The sequence below is a fragment of the Naegleria gruberi genome (genome assembly GCF_000004985.1).
Source record: "Naegleria gruberi genomic scaffold NAEGRscaffold_50, whole genome shotgun sequence".
NCBI lineage: Eukaryota > Heterolobosea > Eutetramitea > Acrasida > Naegleriidae > Naegleria > Naegleria gruberi.
This window is the reverse complement of record NW_003163277.1, coordinates 445171-465745: the sequence shown is the minus strand read 5'-3', so window position 1 is coordinate 465745 and position 20575 is coordinate 445171. Positions and strand designations below refer to the sequence as shown.

The 20575-nt window shown below is 33.1% G+C and overlaps 12 protein-coding genes across 12 annotated transcripts; 6 read left to right on the top strand and 6 right to left on the bottom strand.

The window, feature by feature from the left end:
* Positions 1-469: 469 nt before the first annotated feature.
* Positions 470-2541, top strand: NAEGRDRAFT_59125 (uncharacterized protein; the record flags this gene model as incomplete). Its single annotated transcript, XM_002672947.1, has 1 exon — positions 470-2541. The coding sequence occupies one exon, from the start codon at positions 470-472 to the stop codon at positions 2339-2341; it is 1872 nt and encodes a 623-aa protein (XP_002672993.1). The 3' UTR covers positions 2342-2541.
* Positions 2538-3509, bottom strand: NAEGRDRAFT_72049 (uncharacterized protein; the record flags this gene model as incomplete). The annotated part of the gene is made up of 1 exon (XM_002672870.1): positions 2538-3509. One exon carries the CDS (start codon positions 3507-3509, stop codon positions 2538-2540), a length of 972 nt encoding a protein of 323 aa, XP_002672916.1.
* A 470-nt stretch (positions 3510-3979) lies between these two features.
* NAEGRDRAFT_51975 (uncharacterized protein) lies at positions 3980-4954 on the bottom strand (the record flags this gene model as incomplete). The annotated part of the gene is made up of 1 exon (XM_002672869.1): positions 3980-4954. The coding sequence occupies one exon, from the start codon at positions 4952-4954 to the stop codon at positions 3980-3982; it is 975 nt and encodes a 324-aa protein (XP_002672915.1).
* Positions 4955-5578: 624 nt separating this feature from the next.
* Positions 5579-7480, bottom strand: NAEGRDRAFT_51974 (uncharacterized protein; the record flags this gene model as incomplete). Its single annotated transcript, XM_002672868.1, has 1 exon — positions 5579-7480. The coding sequence occupies one exon, from the start codon at positions 7478-7480 to the stop codon at positions 5579-5581; it is 1902 nt and encodes a 633-aa protein (XP_002672914.1).
* Positions 7481-7728: 248 nt separating this feature from the next.
* NAEGRDRAFT_72046 (TPR domain-containing protein) lies at positions 7729-9609 on the top strand (the record flags this gene model as incomplete). The annotated part of the gene is made up of 1 exon (XM_002672946.1): positions 7729-9609. The coding sequence occupies one exon, from the start codon at positions 7729-7731 to the stop codon at positions 9607-9609; it is 1881 nt and encodes a 626-aa protein (XP_002672992.1).
* A 391-nt stretch (positions 9610-10000) lies between these two features.
* NAEGRDRAFT_72045 (uncharacterized protein) lies at positions 10001-11245 on the top strand (the record flags this gene model as incomplete). The annotated part of the gene is made up of 1 exon (XM_002672945.1): positions 10001-11245. The coding sequence occupies one exon, from the start codon at positions 10001-10003 to the stop codon at positions 11243-11245; it is 1245 nt and encodes a 414-aa protein (XP_002672991.1).
* Positions 11246-11685: 440 nt separating this feature from the next.
* On the bottom strand, positions 11686-12804 carry NAEGRDRAFT_51971 (uncharacterized protein; the record flags this gene model as incomplete). Its single annotated transcript, XM_002672867.1, has 1 exon — positions 11686-12804. One exon carries the CDS (start codon positions 12802-12804, stop codon positions 11686-11688), a length of 1119 nt encoding a protein of 372 aa, XP_002672913.1.
* Positions 12805-13264: 460 nt separating this feature from the next.
* Positions 13265-15606, top strand: NAEGRDRAFT_81106 (eukaryotic translation initiation factor 3 subunit 9-like protein). The gene is made up of 2 exons (XM_002672944.1): positions 13265-13638; positions 13695-15606. The coding sequence occupies exons 1-2, from the start codon at positions 13269-13271 to the stop codon at positions 15581-15583; spliced, it is 2259 nt and encodes a 752-aa protein (XP_002672990.1). The 5' UTR covers positions 13265-13268; the 3' UTR covers positions 15584-15606.
* Positions 15607-15736: 130 nt separating this feature from the next.
* NAEGRDRAFT_72042 (uncharacterized protein) lies at positions 15737-16786 on the bottom strand (the record flags this gene model as incomplete). Its single annotated transcript, XM_002672866.1, has 1 exon — positions 15737-16786. One exon carries the CDS (start codon positions 16784-16786, stop codon positions 15737-15739), a length of 1050 nt encoding a protein of 349 aa, XP_002672912.1.
* Positions 16787-16906: 120 nt separating this feature from the next.
* Positions 16907-18244, bottom strand: NAEGRDRAFT_72041 (uncharacterized protein; the record flags this gene model as incomplete). Its single annotated transcript, XM_002672865.1, has 1 exon — positions 16907-18244. One exon carries the CDS (start codon positions 18242-18244, stop codon positions 16907-16909), a length of 1338 nt encoding a protein of 445 aa, XP_002672911.1.
* Positions 18245-18445: 201 nt separating this feature from the next.
* NAEGRDRAFT_72040 (uncharacterized protein) lies at positions 18446-19393 on the top strand (the record flags this gene model as incomplete). Its single annotated transcript, XM_002672943.1, has 1 exon — positions 18446-19393. One exon carries the CDS (start codon positions 18446-18448, stop codon positions 19391-19393), a length of 948 nt encoding a protein of 315 aa, XP_002672989.1.
* A 79-nt stretch (positions 19394-19472) lies between these two features.
* Positions 19473-19790, top strand: NAEGRDRAFT_72039 (uncharacterized protein; the record flags this gene model as incomplete). The annotated part of the gene is made up of 1 exon (XM_002672942.1): positions 19473-19790. The coding sequence occupies one exon, from the start codon at positions 19473-19475 to the stop codon at positions 19788-19790; it is 318 nt and encodes a 105-aa protein (XP_002672988.1).
* Between the last annotated feature and the right edge of the window lie 785 nt (positions 19791-20575).

The following is a 20575-nucleotide window of genomic DNA, read 5'->3' as shown; positions in this document are numbered from 1 at the left end:
CCTCTCAGATTGGTTGGAGACAAAATCATCCTCTTCTCTCTTACGCTTATTACTTAAAGATGAACAATTTGGCAATTAAAACTTACATTTGTATTAGCATATGCTGAGTCGGATCAAATAAATTTTTTTCCTTTTCGTCAGTAACTATAATCGTGTTAGCATCTATATCATCAACAATAATCCCTCCTCCGTTTTCTACCATTTGCGATATTTGTTTGTGGAGGTTCTTGTCTGCAATGGTTAAATAATATTTTACCTTCTTTTGTATTGTTAGTTGAAGTTGTTCCATTTTTTAAGTTAGTGGAAATTAAACTATGGATGCATCCACTCTTTGTTCCAAATCATCAAAAGCGTTTCACAAATTCACAATTTCACCATTCATCTTCTCAAATATTCAAGTCTTTGAATGATTACAGATTAATTTCAATTATCGAAAATGGATTGACACTGTCATTTAATATTAAAAAAAATGAAAAGAAAAGCCGATCACAAATCCTTTGATTTTCCAGCAAGTAAAATTGCCAATTTTAATTCCGAACACGTAAATCATGATGATCGTTCCGAGAATGTAATATTATTATTGAATGATTTTTATACAAGATGTGATGATGCTGATCATTGTCATGTTGTTGATTATCAACAATTACTTTATAACAAATTTCAAATGCAAACAAAGGGGAAAATTAAGTGGTTTGAATATCGATATGAATGTATGAAAAATCCTTTAAAGTACATTCCGATTGAATTTTGTAAGGATGCTGAATTTATTATTCATACATTGAATTCGGGAAAGTTGAAATTGAGTGAGGATTTATTCAATAATTTGCATCCAATTCTTAGAAAGCCAATGTTCTTATTTGAAATAATGGACAGGATTATTAAATTATCAGATGAATCGAAACAACCTAGTTTGCTCATTCTAGCCAAAAGTATGGAAACTGTATCGAATATGTTAACATGTACCCGTAACCAGGATGAGGACTGCTCGTGTGAAGTGGATGGATTTGAATTACCAGATTTTATGAATAGGATTTGTTTCTCTGAGGAAGAATTATTGGATGATGAAGAGCATGTTCTTCAGAATATTACAAGTGATGGCACAGTGAGAGTGGTGGACTTTATGAGGGTTTCTGAACGTTTAAGGAATGATTACAAATTTATGATTAATCTATTCAAGAAATTCAAGTTTACTATTGAGGCATGTGTTTGTGTGGGAAGCAAATTGAAATCAGATCGACAGTTTATCCTCGAATTGGCCAAGCTAACACCGTTTGCTATGGTCTTGGTACCTGAGGAGTTACGTACTGACAAGAATTTCATTATGGATATTGTTGCATTTAATCCGACATCTATTAAGCTTTACAGGAATGGTACATTAACAAGACATGAAATCCTTAATGAAATGAAAGAAAAAATGAAGAATCAATTGAATAATATTAACGATGATAAGGAGTTAGCTATCAAGTCTCTACTTTTTGACATTGATTTAATACAATATATTTCTCCTAAATTGTTGAATGATAGAGAGTTCATGATTGAAGCCGTACAACAAATTCTACAAAATGAGCATGTATCAGGAAGAAACTATCTCCATGACAAGTTTTATGATTGTGAGGAGCTCAGAGACAATTCTGATTACATGTTAAAATGCATAACAATAACAGATAATGCTTTCCAATTTGTGACAAGTCGGTTGAGAAACGATAAAGACTTTATTTTAGAAGCATTGAAATTTAATACATCTATCTACCGATATATCCCTATTAGATTATTGATGGATGATAGAGAATTCCTATTCAAATGCTTGGCAATCACTGGCAAAATTATCAAATTGGCAGACACTTTCAAATCTGATAAGGAAGTTGTAATGGCAGCACTGAAATCTGATGGAAGTATGATACGTTATGCAGATGATCTTCTTAAAACGGATAGAGACTTTATAATACAAGCAAAGAAAAATGCAGAGCTAGATATTGGCTTGCTACCTGAAATGTTTACGGATGATAGAGATTTTGTCCTCGAATTTTTCAATCCCAACAATTATAGTGATATATCCTTCATTATAGAATCTGACTATTATGATGACGAGGAGTTTCTAATGAAGCTCCTTAAAAAAGGATTCAAATATTCACTTTTACCACAAAGTATGATGGATTCAATAGAGTGCGTAAAGCTTGCTGTTGGATTAAATGGTACAGTTTTGAAAAAAGTAGATGAAGAATTCCAAAACGACAAGGAAATTCAAAAGGAAGCAATCAAATCGAATGGATTTTATCTTGTTTTTTCCCAAGATTTATTTGATTATAGAATGGAGTGTCAATACTTTGGATGCCACGTTTAGTGAATCTCTGAGATATCAATAATCAAAGGCAAAAATTAGTTAATAATGTTTAAAGTATTATTTGGACTAGATATATTTCGATAACAGTGAGAATGCAATTCAAAGTGAACTTTAGTTCAGTTGCCAAACATCCACAATAATCCTTGCTCGTGGTTGACCAGAGTTGTGACTTTGTTTTTCATAAATAACAATTTTATTATGGAAGCTCTGCTGTTTGAAATGCAGCAACACCGTGCAATGAGAAATAGTTCTTTAAGAATTGAACTCCCTTTTGAAGTTCCTTTTCTGAAATGTCAGTAATAAATTGAGTAAAGTTAATCTTGGTATCTCCTTTACATTTGGCAACAATGAAATGCTTTTTATCCAATTCCACAACAGAAATTTCCAAAATATTATGAAATGGAATGATTGTTTCAGATAGAATTTCATCCTTTTTGAAATATTTTCCTCTTGTCGTTACAATAATTTCTCTTCGTTCTTCATTGAGAAGAATTTTGACAGATTTCAATGTGTAAAGTTTCCACAACAAATAAAATGGTAAAGCAAGTAAAATTATTGGAATTGACACTAATGCTGTCAAGATTAAAATTGCAATAATTGCCATAATGATCAGAACTATAAATGATGCTGCAGTATCACAAGCACCACTGCAATCACAGCAACGATCACAGGTATCACAACTTGGTGATGATGTATGTCCAATGGAATGAGTTCCTCCTTTACAACAACATGAAGAACAAAAAACGTAACCTGTTGCACATGGACAACAGCAAACCATTGCAGTAATGAGAAATGTTTGACCTTCATCAGATTGAGTTATTTGAATGCCTTTCTGATCTGGAATTGGTTGGAATAATCTTTCAAATTGGCCAGCCAATGGAGGTGGATTTTGTTGATAATATTCTAAAGGTACTCCATAGTTTGTTATGGGATAACCAAATTGGTTGCCACTTTGTAATTGAGTTGGATCATGTGTTTTAGGATTGATTGGTTTGGATTGTACTTGACATGGAAGTGTAGTTGGATGAATTGGTTGTGAAATGATTTGAGTTTCGTATGTGGATGCATGCATTTCAATCATAGTGGGCTGAATAGTGGTTGATTGTTGTGAGTTAGTTTGATTAGTTTCGTGTGGAGGAAACAAAGATAATGGTTGTTGTGGATTCATTTTGTTTGTCGTTGAAAATTATCCTGTCAAATAGCAAAAACTTTAAAGCTTGGTTTTAGTGTTACAGCCTTGCAAACTCACTTTCTAGAAATGTCAGAAAAAACTTTTTGCCTTCCATTCATGAATTTGGAATGCAGTTCGAATACCAATATATTTCCAAATATGTATAAATGGAGAATTTCATATTTAGTTTTCAGGAAGGATATTCATCTAATAAAGTTCTATTAGAAAGTTAGAATAAGAGGAACGAGCTTGACGGTGTTGAATAGCATCGTTCAATACTATACAGACATTGAACAATGTTACTTTTATGATAAAGTATTTGCATTATTTAATTTCTCAAAAGAAGGAACAATGCAACTTATGCAATATATAATATAATATAAATATTTATTGTGATATTAATGTGAACAAAAAGTATATTCAACACGAAACTGGAAAATTTCATATAAATCAGTCTCACTTCCTTGTTACTTTTCTTTTTTTTCTAATTGGTCAGCAGTATAACCAAGTGAGAGCAATATTTTCTTAATCTTGGCATGATCCTTCTTTTCAGCAGCATTATCAGCAACAACTATTGGAACAACATCATCACCAACATTTTGAACAGCTTGCATGTTGGTGTTTGAAGTGTCCTGATAAACGACAATTGGTACTGCAACAGTTGGGTCTTCGTTTGTCCAACTAGCACGATCTTGATCGAGGATTTTCAAGTTATTGATTGTGCCTTGATCATCATTGTCAAGCTGTTTGGCATGTTTTTTGACACGTTGTGCAAAGTTATTTTGTGCATTCTCTAATTGTTCCTCTGTACAACCATTTTGTTTCATTGATTTGAGTACAGCAACATAGTTGGATAGATCCTCGAACAATTTAGCATTCAATCTGTTGGCCTTGTAAATTGAGGCACGAGCAGGTACTTGAATGTTAATTGAGTTTCTCAAGTTGCTTCTACAAACAGCACCATCAATACTATCAATGACAGCAGTCAATACGAGAGAAAGAACAATAGAGGCACCACCAGCACCTGTGAAACATACAACCCTCATCCAAGTTGGTAAACCAACAACTTGAGCGAATGCTGCAATACCAATTCTGCCTGTGGCTACCAAGTAGCTGATAGCTGCTCTCTCGAGTTGGGCACTTACAAATTTACCTACTCCAATGGCTGTGATCAAACTGGCAACACCTTTCATTGCAAATTTGGTATCTTCTCCTACACCACCTGTCTGAACAGTAAGTTGAATTGATGACATTGGTGGTGGTGGAAGACTCAATTTTGCATACAAACCTTGAATAAGGGTACTGGCTTTAGTTACCTTTTGTTGGATTTCTTCAAAATATCTAGAGGACTCATTGTAAAACAAGGATGTATCGTTAATGAGTGTGTTAAGACGATCTGTACGATGACCGTTATCAGGATAGAGAAGACCTTCCAATGACATTTTTGTTTTTGTGTGAATAAGAAAATCAGTCTTTTTGATTCGTTTAAATATTGCAAAACAGTCAGTGATAAGAAGGATTACAACGGATCACAAGTGTTAAATCTATTGTAAACAAGATAGGATAGACTAAAAGTGGCTTAAAATTTGTCATAGATTACAATATTAGTACACTATTAGTAAATACCATCTTGTATTCATCACTGATAATATTAGAAAGATCTTCCCACAGTTTGTTATGGGATAACCGAAGGTTGCCTCTTTGTAAGTTGGATCATGTGTTAATTGCACTTTCCATGGAAGTGTGGTTGGAATTTGTTGTGTGAAATGCATTTCAAACATGGTGGGCTGAATGGTGGGTTGTTGTGGGTTAGTTTGAGTAGGTTGGTGTGGAGGAATATTAGAAAGTAAGTCGGCCAGAAACAGACAACCCAAAACGAAAGGTTTTATTTTTGAGTTGGCTTTGGTCTTCTTCTTGGAACACGAGTTCGTTTCTCAACAACCTCAATTTCCTCAACCGTTTCATTATTGTTGCTAAAATCAAGAATTCTCCTCACGCTTTCCTTTCGTTTTTTTGGTGCATTCATTTCTTCTAATTCATCCTCTCTTAATCTCTTTGGATTGCTGCTAATCAAATCTTTCGTTGAGAAAACGTTCATCTTCCTCAGAAAGAACAGACTTCTTACAACTAGACATATCAGACTCGGAATCAGAAGAGGTATAAACATGTGGTGTCCTCTTCTTACAACTTGAATTGGATGCTTTTGATGAATGAGAGCTTGATGGTGTTGGAATAGCATCAACAGAATCTTCATCTATAATTGGTTCCTTATTTGGGGAAAGCTCCGGTGACTCATCCATAGCCATTGAGGAAACTGGCTCAACATTGTTAGTTTCAACATTTGGTTGGCTAAAAGTATCATCGATTAATAAATCTATATCATCACAATCAAGAACTGGTGGCTTTCCAGTATCAATTACAGGTTGCACTGTACATTGTTGGTCTTCTTGGAGGCAAATAATTTGGCAAAGGTTACTTAAACTTGTCAAATTACTTTGTGTAATGGTTACATCATCAACGTGCATTGAATTATCACATCCAAAAGAAATAGTAGAATCATCATTCATAGATGTGGAAAGATCGTCATCAATTTGTAATCTGGCTGAAACTCTTCTTGGCTCGTGTGAAGGTTTGTAAACAACAACTTCAGACTCTCCAAATGATACAGACTTTCTACCTGTGGAGGTCATATTCTCATTATTGCAATCATAGATAAGGGATGAATCAGTGGCAACTGAAAATGATCCCAAAGAAGTAGCATTCATTTGGAATCCATAAGCAGAAACGTTTGAAGTTCTCTTAGTGGTGATTGACTGTTTTCTCTTAGGGGTATCAACATAGGTTGGAAAACCTGTTGGAGGAGGGCTGAATAATTCAGTTTTAGCATCAACATTCTCCTTTTTTGGTGTAGAATTGATACGATTTGGTTGATTTTCCTTCTCAGCATCAAATAATGGCAATTGTGAAACAACTTCTCTAACCAGTTTCATCTTTTCTCTTTCGTATTGATTCAAATTCTCATAGTAAAACAACTTGTCTATAATTCTAACCTCATCGTCGTGTTTTAACAAAATTCCATCCATATCATCCTCAATTAATCCTTCCAGAATTTCTCCATTAAGCTTGATTAAACTTGCTCCTTCATAAACACATAAAAATATACATGGATAACCTTCTTCATCATAATCAGGATCAAACTTGAGAAGACATTTGTGATTAACTCTAATATTACATTGTGTATAACAGCCAACTGTCAAATATTCCTCATTATCAAGCATAATTCCCTTTGTCATTTTAGAAAGTGATGTTTGAAGAATAATATTACCAAATCTACCTTGTTTCTTGTAGAATGGAGTTTCTGGACATGATGGACTAAATAAGCTCTTAGAATATGGACTCATCACACCCAAAGTTTGTAAATTAGACCAAGCCTCTCTCTGATTTTCAGGAATATAATTATTTGGTGGAGATTTAGGTGTTCTGAGAATTGGAGCTTTTGATCGAGGTGAGTGGAAATTAACTGTTGTATTCCTCTTTGGAGGTGAGGCAAATGTAGGAGGCAATGGTTGTGGTTTTAATTGATGTGTAGTTTTAGAACTTGATTTAGAGACTGTTGATGGAGCATTCTTTGGATCGTACAATAGTGTTCCTCTCTTCGATGGTACAGAATTTGTATGTTTGATAATTGAATGTTGATGATGGTGATGATTTGGAGGTGGGGTATGAATGAGATGATTCTTCTTTGATGAAGATTGTTTCTCATCCATGGCTACATTACATGATGGATGAGTAACTGATGATGATGATGGTGCTGAATTGAGTGGAGCTTTCTTTGGAGTACTCAGCAGGGTTTCTCTTCTTCTGGCTGCAGAGGAGGCTGTTGGAGAGAGGAAACGTGAATTATTATTGATCGTGGTAGTGGTTGTGGAGGAACATCCATTGCAAATACTATTGTTATTGGACATCATGATGATGATTATTACGGAACAAAAATATGTGAAGACAAAACTTGTTCCAAACACTCAGAGGCTCGAACCAGAAGAGGTTTTGTTCTTATTTTTTTTATTAATTTTTTCACGAATGTGTAACGATTTCTTTGAGCGCCAAAAAAATAAAGGACACTCTCATCAACGTTATCCAAATCATGATGATGAAATCTACAACAATTATTAATAATAATACTTGAAGTTTAAAGTTCATCAACAACTGAAAAAAAATGTGTGGCTCAGTTCCAATTCCGACTGGTCCTTTTGCAATTCTCTTCTTTCCAATTTTGATGGCAGCAAGTTCGTTGGATAGAATGCACTACAAAGCCATAGATATGAAGCGTCGAATCCGACAACATAATAAAAACCTCGATGAAGGTATCAGAACCAAAAGAAAACAATTTAAAGAAGAATTGAAGGAAAGAATTTTGTACAGAAAGCAATACAAGGCTGAGAAATCATTGATGGGAAAGATGAAGATTAGTGAAGGAATGGTGCAGGAAAAAGAAGATCAATCAAATCAGAGCATCATTTCAACCGAAGATGCCATCTTGTATTTGCAGAGATCAGTAGTAAGAATTTCTTCGAATAAGTTTGAAAAGGCATTGCAAGACATCAAACTTGCTATTTATTTGGACTATACTTTGAAGGAAACTTATGTAGTTCAATATTTCGAAGGTTTCATTCTGTACATGCTTGGTGATTATTTGGAATCAGCTCATGCATTCAAAAGTGCTATTGAATTCAAAGAAGATCAAGATGAAAAATCAATTTTATTGGAAAAGAAAATATTCGAAATTCAACATGAAATGAAACATCGATCAGAGAAGGTTATTGAGAATTTGACTGAAATTCACGAACAAACAAAGACCTATTTCAAGTCAGCTCACAAAAAACTCTTGGGTAAATTGGGAATGAATTCTCATCAACAAGAGGAAAATATTGAACCAACTTCAAACCAACAACACTCTTCGATGATTTCTCTTGAAGAATTGTATTATAGAGCTGGTATTTCTTATTATTTCTCCACGTATTACCATGACTCTATCAAATATTACTCAAAGGCTATTGAAATGGGTGAAAGCAACTCAAACATTTACCATTACATTTTCAATAGAGGTCTTTCCTATTTCTACAGTCATGAAGTTGATTTGGCACTGCAAGACTTTTTACATGCTCAAACATTGAACGAAACCGATGAAGTCTACAAGATGTTGGCCTATGCTTATGGGAGAAAAGGAATGGAAAAGGAAAAATCAGAAAATCTCAAAAAGGCCCAACGAATGAATCCTAACACAAATATTGTATCATGTTTTATTTATCGTCTATTGGATGATAATTGTACAGAATTAATATTCTCATTCTTACCAGTTCATAACAGAGTTTTACTATCAAGGACTGGAAAGTATTGGAGAGAAATTGCAATGAGAAGTATTGCCAATGAGGAAGTTTTCAAAATATCACTGTATAGTATATTCAATAATGTAGATATGCATTTAAAGAAGGTAAACACCACTACTCTTAAGGGAAAACTCTTTATGCCAACCCAATACAGGGTACATGTTATGGACCTTGTTGAGAAAGCACTTGGTGCCTCAGCTTACCAATATTTCCTTGAGAAACCAGCCAAGAAAATTGATTGTTACATGGCAACACCGGCTGGTAGCATTTATGAGTACATGACATTTAATTCGAATGGTCTTTCCTTCTTTAAACAAGTAGACTGTTTAAATATTGCACAAAACGCTTTGAGAGATGAAGTGATTCAAGTTCTCACAAGCGAGAGTCCAAACTTGAAGGAGCTCACAATTAGAACTGGATCATATGTTTACAATGACATTTCTATTCTTCGATCCATTGCAAATTTTACAAATCTCAAAAAATTAGCTTGGCACTTTGACTTTTCCACAGATCAGTCTTCCTCAAATATTCTTACAGAACTTGTTCTCCCACCAAGCTTGGAAGTCTTTGAATACGCTACAGAATGTACAAGTCTAATTGAGCAATTCGTAGCTCCATCCTATCCTAATGTTCACTTTGTTCCAATTGAAAATACTATGGAAATTGCTAAACAGTATTGTGAAGTGTTCGAAGATTGTGAATTGCAATAAAACAATTATTATAATCATTATCAGTTGACCATCTTTAACATTACAAAAAAAATACCACAACTCGCCTCATCATGGATCCCTCAGAGTTTGATATGAATTTTGAACAAGATTTGAATAATTATGATTGGCCAGATTTAGTCGATCGGGTATCTTTTGCCAATGGTGATGCATCCAAAACAATCAAATTTCTATTTAATCAACATGAATCCTTCATATCTTACGAAGGTTTGTAATTTTTATTTAATATTTAAATTAATATTTAATAATATAATAAAATGATGTTGTGATTGGAATTATATATATAGAACGGGAACAGGGTCTAACTGAACCTGAAGTATTGGAAAATCAAGCCTATAATATCATTAGATTTAATCATTTAGTTAAATTGCGTATGGATGTTGCTCTCGAAAAGAGAGTACGAGGAAGAACCAATAATTATTTTGCGTTTACTTTGGAAGATGCCAGAATGTTGGAAGGATGTATTGAATACTATGAAAATATCTTGAAATGCATTGATTTAATTCAGGATGATAAATTAATAGATGTTGTAAAGAGGAATATGATCGATGTTTATGGAATGTTGGGGAAAATTTATTATTACTTGTGGGAGGATGAACAATCAAATATTTCATTTCAGTATTGTAAGACACTGTTGGATGAAATAATTGAGAGAAATAATGGATTTATAAATCCAAATTATCAGGAGTGGATTTTTGAATGCTTGTTATCTAAAATTATTCAAGAATTGAATTCCTCCTCTCAAAAATCAGAGTCTTTGATTACCATGATTGATAATTATGTAGAGACATTTGGTGATAGAGCAACTAAAGATTATGTAAATATGTCGGATAGAGATTTTGTAAAAACTATCTCACAACAAACCAATTGTGACATGCAATCCATCAAGCAATTTCTACAATTTTCAAAAATCAAATATTTTAAATCTATTCTAAATGATGATGCTCTAGTATCTAGTATTAGTAATGGAATAGAGTTTGTTAAATTGCAAACAAATCATGCATTATCAGTTGCAGAATTGGAATTTCATTTTGGAGTGGACGAGTTCTATTCTCGACTTGGAGCTATTTTAACAAACCTTGGTAAATCAACAGCATCCTCAAACTACAATCACTCACTATTGATACGTAAAAACTTTTTTCTAAGAACTCTGATGAATAGAATTATTGATTATCAAAATTGTGGAATGGATGGTTCAAATGGAAAAACTCTTCTCTTTGCTTTGTATTATTATTTATTGTCTCTATTAGAGGCCTTCAAATTCGGTCCACTGCCATCAATTTTAATAGCAAAGGAACCTTTTATCTATATCAACCATCTTACTCTTGTTATTTATGAAGAAATTGAGCAGAACTTCCCTGTAGAAAGCTATGATCAATTATCTAGTAATATTAAAAACAGTGCTGAGATTTTGGATAAAGCTAATCTGCTGTTATATAAACGTTTCTGTTTGGAATTATTGAAGAAGAATTTTAGCAATGACGAAACAGTACACGAGGATTTGAAAACCATACAAATGTTGGAAGATCGAAATGAAGAGGAAAAATATTTGAGTTTGCAAATTCCCTCAATCAAACGACACGAATTGTGTGATGTTACTCTATTATTCCATGAATAAAAATTTGCTTTTTCGAATTATTAATTTTAGTGAGGTTAAAAGCCTGTTAGCTGATTACCTTGTTATTAAGATTACAAATCAATAACTTAATAAATAATTTAGATTCAAATTTATATGAATAATTCATATTTCTTAGAAGGTGACATTGAGGAGATTGACATATTTGAAAGCGAAGCAGATTTAGGCCTAGTGACTGTCGACTGAAACATATCTCTTCTAAAGGGATTAAAAACGTTGACTATTTGTGGTGTTGGTGTTACGTGAATAGCAGAAGTGGTCGAACCTGTTGTAATTGAATGTCGCCAAAATTCTTTTCGTTTATCCAAATAATCCAAAGTATCTTGTACAATATTAACAATTTCAGTGTGACCTTTTGTAGCGTCACCAGTTATTGATTTCCTCAATGCTTTAACAATGATTAGGAATACTGCTTAAACCAATTACTTACATTGATCGTTCAAAAGATTATTGAGATAATCCTCATCTTTGGTAAATTCTCCAAGGAGAAATCTTTCTTTTCTATTTACATTGGCACTCTTTGGCCTTGTTGCTGACATTGGTCTACTGGTGCCAGAATAGGTGGTTCTTGCACTTGATGGTCTAGTTGTTGAGGCTGACATTGGTCTAGGAATGGGGGGTTTGGGTGTGAATGATGGATTATATTGTTGCCTTGAAGATCCTGCAGAAGCGGGACGTTGAACTGTCCTTGAAAGAGTACTGCCAGCTGATGAAGGTCTATTCTTATTGAGCTGATTTTTGGCAGGTAATGTATAACCCGAATGAACATCCCTAGGAGTGACAACTTTTCTCGTCTGAGTCTGATAGAGCCTTGACGTGGCAGAACCTGGTCTTGAAGAAAAAGTACTAGATGCTGAACCTGGTCTTGATGAGCTCAAACTTCCCAACCGAGATGAATTCAATGAATCCGATCCCTTCTTGTATGCTCTGTCAATTTCATCCTGTTCAATAGATTCATTAATTGCAATTTTGGCTTTTCTAATACCCTTCTTAAAATCCTCAATATCCTTTCGAAGGTCATATCCCTTATAATAATATACAAGAGCATACTCAAATTTTCCTGATGAATATAAACACTCTGCCTTTGCTAGAAATGCTCGATGATATTTTGGATCAATTTCCAAAGCCTTTTCCGCATCCTCAATTGCTTTATCAAATTCTCCAATATTAGTAAAACATTTCGATCTGCAAATATAAGCATACTTGTTCATTGGTTCATCCTCCAAAGCTTTTGTAAAAGAAACAATTGCTTTATCCCATTCTCTTGTTTTCATGTAACGTTCTCCTTCGGCAAGAAAACTTGTCAATAATGTAATAATGGCATCACTCTCGCTCATACTCTCCAAATTATTAAGATTTATATTTGAATTGGGATTTGTAACGATGGAATTAGGTGTTCCATTCCTCGTTGCCTGTTGTTGATGACTGCTACTATTCAAAGTTGAGTTTCTGTCAAAAGAATTGAGGAAGGAATTTCTACTAGTGGCTGATGTTGGTGTTCTACCATAAGGTGCTGATGAAGGACGACCACTATTATTCATCACTATTGAGGATGAGGCGGATCTCAACCCACCTCCACCACCACTCGTATTTGAGAGTGATAGAGGCTGCCGTCCGTTGTTTTTCATTTCTTTTTAATTTGACTGTTATGAAAAAGGCGCCAAAATTGTAGCTTGCAGCAAACTTCAGAGACCAAATTAATTTTAATCTTTTTATGAAAACTACCCGAATATATGATAATCTTCTTATCATGCAGCTAATACATGAGAAAAATACTAATAATTAACAAACAACATTTAAATGAACCAATTCAAAATTGCCCAACAATGTAAAATAATGTTATCTTGAAAAGATTCTCTCTTTGCCTTACGAATATTCAAAAAACTTTCTTTTGTAATGTTTGTCGAGTTGGATTCTTTGTGCTGATGAAGAGAGAGAAGGTAATGGCAGCGTAAGCAGAAAACAAGCAGCACATAGATGATGAACAAAATATTGTTGTGAAAAAATGAGTCAAAACCAATTCCGCTCCATGCCAGCTTCTGGGGGTAACAACAATAATAATAGGAATCAGAGCCGAAATCAACAACAATCGGCCAGCAGTAATAATAGTGGTCGTGCTCCTCCTTCACAAAATACCAAACCTCCTCAACAAGGACAACAACAGCCAAAGAAGAATAGTAATACAACACCTGTCTCCTCCAATAATAATAATAACACTAATCAACCTAAAAAGCCAATTCAACAAACTCCACCAAAAGAAGCTGTATCTCAAAATACAACTTCTCAACAAGCAGCTTTTGACGAAGATGCTGAAGGATATAAGCAAATGGAAAACCTGGGTGTTATTGTTGACGAACCAGAAATTCAATTAGTTGGTAAGTATTTTGTATGATACAATAGTTTTATTAATATTATTATTATAATTTTATAGTAAATACAAAATCCAAGGGTATTTGTAGCTATTCTGTGCGTTATCAAGACCAACAACAATCAACATCAACAGCTGATAAGATTGAACTTATTCCTTCTGAAAAGCCAATTAGCACACAATCATCTGACTTTTTAATTTACTCAGATGATGGAGCATACTTGGCCTATCTTGATAAGATTGATCCTTTCTCTCCAAATGATAAGAAAATTTCAAGACTCTTTATTTCGGACACATTTACTGGAGAAATGAAATATATTCTTACTCAACCAAGAGAAGTTGCCATCACAAAAGTGCACTTTTCACCTTGTAATAGTTATTTAATTACATTGGGAAAGTGGAATGGAGAACCAAGCAGCGAGCAAGATGAAAATCTTTTAAAGTTTAACTTGAGAATTTGGAAGTTAAAGCAAGATACTACTATAACAGAAAGTGGTGTTCCATCTTTGAATTTACCAAACTCTACTCTTATTGAACTTAATGAAAAGGATCATTTACTTATGAAGTTTTCTCACAAACCAACAGAAAATGGATTATGGCCTGTTATTCAATGGAATGAAGATGAAACTTTAATGGCTTATTTTGATCCATCTGAAGAAAGTGTCATTTTCTATAATGTTGAAGAAACACCTGAAAAGAAAATTAGTTTCCAACCAAGAAGTGATATTGTTATCCAAAGAAAGGTTCACGCATTTGCCCTTTCTCCAAAGAGTACTTTTGCTATTTATACTTATAACACCAACAAGTCAACTGAACAAAACAGTGTTAGATTGTACAAATTACCAAATGTTAAGCGTCCAACTGCCACCAAACATTTTTCACATGATGTAGATTCTGTTGAAATGCGTTGGAATAAGGTTGGTACTGCGTTACTTGTCTATACCACAACAAATACTGATCAAAGCGACAAGAGTTACTATGGTGAAAATAAGCTTTATTATGTTAGATCAAATGGAAATCTTTCTAAGGATATTCAATTAACAGAAGAAGGACCTGTTCACGATTTACAATGGTCTCCAAGAGGTAATGAGTTTGTTGCCATTTATGGTTATTCTGGACCAAACATGAGAGCAACTTTGTTTGACGCACAATCTCAACCAATCTTTGAATTTTTACAACAACAAGAAAATACATCCAATTGGAAAGTTAACAAGATTTTCTACTCCCCTCATGGTAGATTTTTAGTTTTGGCTGGTTTTGGTGGTTTCACTGGTACCCTCCTCTTCTTTGATAGAGAAAGAAAACGTTTAATGGGTATTAATCAAGCTTCTGAACCAACCTTTGCTCATTGGTCTCCAGACTCTAGATTATTTATTGTTGGAACTCACTTCCCAAAGTTGCGTGTTGCTAACAAATTCCAAATTTACAAGTATAATGGCCAATTAATGTACAACCTTACTTTGCAAGATGACTTTTTATATCATGCAATTATTAGACCTGTTTCTTCAAATAGATACAAGAATCGTCCACCTTCCCCAAGAGCTCTTAATCAAGGTGTTGTTAATGGAGCTTCATCTACCTCAAATACTAAGCCTTCTCAATTCCAATCTCAACCTGCATCCGCTCAAAAGGTTTCTGCCTATGTTCCTCCTCATTTGAGAGGAAAAACATCTGATGTTCCACATGGACCAACTTCAGGAAGTAATTTCTCTCCACAACCAGCCTCAAATGCCAATGTTAAGACAGTTGTTGTGAATATCTTTTCTGGTAAGACTGATCCTTTACCTAATAAGAATGCTCCACCACCTCCAAATTATGACATGGTTATTGAAAAGAAAAAGAAGAAGAGAGTCAGAAAACGAAAAAAGAAAAAGGGTACTGAAGAAAATGCCTCAGGAGATGCTCAAGGAGAAGAGGATGCCAGTTCAGGCGAAGAAGAAGAAACCCAATAAACCTCAAATTTAAATAACTGGAATTCATTGAAAATGGATTTTTATTGATGATCCTCCACACAATTTGGCATGTTCCAACACCATTCCATCAAATCAATCGATTCCAATCGAAACTCCTCTCATATGAAAGATCTTTTAAGATTGAATTAATTCTTATTTAATGCAATTAGACATATCTCCTAATATTTTTCTTTTTGATTGATTATTAATATTGTTTAGTTTACTAGTTTTGTGTGATTTTTCAATTCCTTTAATGTTGTTAGTCTCTTTTTGTTCCAATCGTTTCTTGACAAGATTAAATGATATCATACACTGACCACGATTACAAGAACATGATATTTCACTAAATATTTCAAACATTCCATTCACATTTGTCAAATCTATTTTACCCATTATAAAAGAACCATCCGAATAAAAATTAAAATAATATGCAAACGTTTTGCAGCAAATAAATGAAAGCACTTGTTGTCTTAATAATATTGGTGTTAGTATTGTCAACATTATTGTTTTGTGAAATTCTTCACAATTAAATGCATCATCCATATTGGAATTTGCAAACACGATATAAATCCTTGAATCACCATTGTCTATACAAATATCAGTATTAATTTTGATATTATCGCCAAGTTCAACACAATAATCAAAATATACGTTATTACCTGTATCTGTTAATGATATTAACCAATTTAATCTGTACTTGAAGAAATCCTCTCTATTATTAATGTTATTGGAATTTTCTTGAAAATAATTGACATATTCCCTCAATTCATCTGCAGCTCTTACCCAGTCCTTAAATTCAACTAAATTGGCTATTTTACGATAATCACTATATTTCATTGTTATACATTTAAAGAAATATGGAGCAGAGTTTTGGAGCCAAATATCAAGTTCAAACAATTCAGTTATACATATTAAATTATTTTCATCTGCCACAAATTTACAAATTGCTTCAAATTCCTTTTGAAATTTCTTTGGATAAAATCGTTCTAAAAGATGTGAAACTGTATGATATTCACTCTCACCTGACTCTATATTATACAACCACTTATTTTGTTTTCTTACAATATCAAGCCATCCTTCAATAGTATCATCAACCATGGGACTTTCTTTAAAAACCTTTAAATTACATTTATTAAATTGTTCTTCCAACATTCCGATATGAATCTTCTCGGTGTGTTCTTCTTCATTTTTTGATTGTTTCATTTTTTTGAATTTAAAATTTATTAAAATTTTGGCGGCAAGGTTTCTTTAAGGAATTGAGCCTTAATCAGGAGTTTACCATCACCACTAAGTAGAGTGATATTTATCAGGATTATATTCGTATCAATAATTTAATTGTTTTTTCTTTAGCTCTACAAATGTACCATCAACAATTTCACCAATGAAAAAAGCCAGAAAAATGTCTCTTCCATCATCATTATCAATACCTGATTGAAGCAAACTTGCTATTTGTTTGAATGTTTTGGAATCTCCTTCAAGTTCTTCAAGTTCATCTTCTTCGTATTCTTCTTTTGCCAATCTTTCTTCAAGCTTAGACTTTCCAATACAATAAGTACATTCATGGGAATAACCATCAAGCTTTTCAACAATAACAAATGGTGTTGATTCGTTAGTTTTGGCCAAATTCTCTTCATTAATCTCCTGACCATAAACTATTCCAACAACAGCCTCTGTTTCACATTCATTATAAACCATTCCACCAACTTCACCAACTGCCAACCCAGCAATTCTTTCAAAAGGTAATGGATAAATCTTTTCTTTCAGTACCTGTTTGTCATCATTTTTAGAGAGACCCAATACTTCACCTGCATATTGATTCCAATACTTAATGTAATAGTTAAAGAGATACTCCTTCAAATCATCAGTATTATCAAAAGGATGAATAGTGAATGGTGTAACTCCACAAAAGTGAGCAGTCATGGCAAGATAACGATTTCCTCTAGATGATAAAGTTTGAAAATTCAATTGGGTTAGATTTTTAAAATTATCACCTTGTAAATATTGTGCTCCTTCATTATCAATATTATTACACAATACATTCAATAAAGTTAGCCCTTTAACAATTGAACTCTTTGATAAATAGCCAATACCTTCATTACCAATGGAATTATTTGACAAATTCAATTGTGTTAGATTCATATTTCCATTTGCTAAAAACTTTGCTCCCTCAGCATTGAGAGTATTATTACTCAAATTGAGAGTTTTCAAATGTTGCCAATCCAAACTGAAAATCTTTTCAAAGAAGCATGGATGAATTTTACTCTTGAAAGTAATTCCAGTAACATTTTTGAATTTACCTTCCTCTCCACTTTGAATAAATTCTCTCACTCGTTTACAATGCTCTTTATCATTCGAATATTTAAAACTTGTTACCTCATAGGTTTCTCTATCAGAAAATTCCCATTCTTTTAATTGGACAACAGTTCGTTCTACTTCCTCCATTGTGAAACCTGGAAAATAAACTTGAATATTACATCGAGTGGCCAAAACAAGATTATTCCACAGAAACGAAACTAATCTTATTGATTTAAATAATTCATTGCCATCAAGAAATGGGAAAATGGTTTGACTCCAAACATCTTCCGAAATGTGATTTACATGATCTTGAATCTTTATCTTCTTTGAAGATGAGCAATTTTCTTCAATGGATCGTTTTGTCATTTTTATTAATACTTTTTTCCGTAAAAGCACGTTAAAAACATGAAATGATGAAGAGGTTTGATGAATTAAAAAAAATGAAAACTGTGCCAAGTTATAAGGTTCAAATTTTTGGAGTGTGAATTTAAATTCGCATGAAAATTAGAGGAATTATTAAGATTATTGATTTTGGATTGACACCAAATTAGTTTTAATTAAAAAAAAATGAGCAAACGAAACAGACAAGATTTTGAAAATCATCAATTCATTAATTCGGAGGAAATATTCACTAACAATAATAATAATATGGAAGAGAAAGCAAAGTTTGTGAAACTCGAAAAAGAAATATTTTCATATGATGTTTGTTTTGAAATAATTTCAATGCTTGATGATTCGTGGTTTATTTTAAATAATTGTACTTTAATTTCAAAACAATTCTTTAATGTGATCAGGGAACGTTCAAAACTTGTTATTAAATTTAAAAAGAAATTTACAGAGAAACGAGTTGAATTATTCATGAAAAGTCAATTTATGAATAGTATTGTTAATGTTAAATTTTCTAGTTGGTTGCTTGACTCTTTTGAAAGAGCAGAATTCATAAGTGAAATGAAACAATTAACATCACTTAATATATATAACAATCGAATTGGTGATGTAGGAGCCAAATATATAAATGAAATGAAACAATTAACATCGCTTAATATTGGTGGCAATCGAATTGGTATAAAAGGAGCTAAATTGATAAGTGAAATGAAACAATTAACATCACTTCATACATATAACAATCGAATTGGTGATGAAGGAGCCAAATATATAAGTGAAATGAAACAATTAACATCACTTGATATTGGTGGCAATCAAATTGGTGATGAAGGAGCTAAATTAATTAGTGGAATGAAACGATTGACATCACTTCATATATATAACAATCGAATTGGTGATGAAGGAGCCAAATTAATTAGTGGAATGAAACAATTAACATCACTTAATATTGGTGTCAATGAAATTGGTGATGAAGGAGCTAAATTAATTAGTGGAATGAAACGATTGACATCACTTCAAATATATAACAATCGAATTGGTGATGAAGGAGCCAAATATATAAGTGAAATGAAACAATTAACATCGCTTAATATTGGTGGCAATGAATTGGTGATGAAGGAGCTAAATTGATAAGTGAAATGAAACAATTAACATCACTTAATACTATAGCAATCGAATTGGTGTAGAAGGAGCCAAATTCATAAGTGAAATGAAACGATTGACATCACTTCATACATATAACAATCTAATTGGTGATGAAGGAGCTAGGTCTATTAGTGAACTGAAACAATTGACATCACTCTGTATATCTAACAATTTAATTAGTGGAGAAGGAGCCAAATATATAAGTGAAATGAAACAATTAACATCGCTTAATATTGGTGGCAATGAAATTGGTGATGAAGGAGCCAAATTCATAAGTGAAATGAAACGATTGACATCACTTCAAATATATAACAATCGAATTGGTGATGAAGGAGCCAAATATATAAGTGAAATGAAACAATTAACATCACTAAGAAAATAAGGTGTTTGGATATGGAACTATAAAACACCGTTGATAATTGTCACCTAATAGACAAAAGCCTACTCATATTCTTCATCCAAAAGGATGAGGTATGTTGTTTAGAAGAAAAAAAAATCCCTTAAGAAATCACAATAACACTTAATATGATTCTCTAGAGTAATACATGTTGATATCATTCTTCCGAAGAGGAGGAACAATACAAAGAGGGGGTTAATCAATTGATGATAAAAAGTATGTGGAGAAGAAAACACTCGCCAATCAATGGGGAACAAATTGGGCTAACACTACCGATTATTAGATGAATATCCCTTGTTGAGATCAATTGTGATTATCCAAATATTCTACTGAATGTAATTGGTACTGTAAAATGGTTTTGTTCTCATTGCCTCTTTTGAGATTTGTTGAGAGAAACAAATATTCTCGTTCTTTTGATCTGGAAAACAAAAATTTGGGTTTTTAATTGGGAATTCTCCACATCACACAATTTTCAAAATCAAAAAAAACAAATCAACAACAACTACTCAACCAGACAAATTATAATATTTGTGATGATCAACAATAACCACCCACTCACCCTTTCCATGATGGACACTTCCCCATCCACAACAATTTCTGGTCCTCCATCTATCAAGATTGGAGCTACAGAGAAGATCAAGGATATTCTGTTCCGAAAGATTCGTACTTATTTGAAATTGGAAAACTGTGATTCATCAACTGTTCAACAAGTTTTATTGGTCCATGAGAGAGGAATGAGAGATCAAAAGACATTGGTTAATGCAATCAAC

Coding starts and splice junctions, on each gene's coding strand:
- NAEGRDRAFT_81106 (XM_002672944.1), top strand. CDS start 13,269: ATGAGTCAAAACCAATTCCGCTCCATGCCAGCTTCTGGGGGTAACAAC. Junction 13,639..13,694: donor ACCAGAAATTCAATTAGTTG/GTAAGTATTTTG, acceptor ATAATTTTATAG/TAAATACAAAATCCAAGGGT.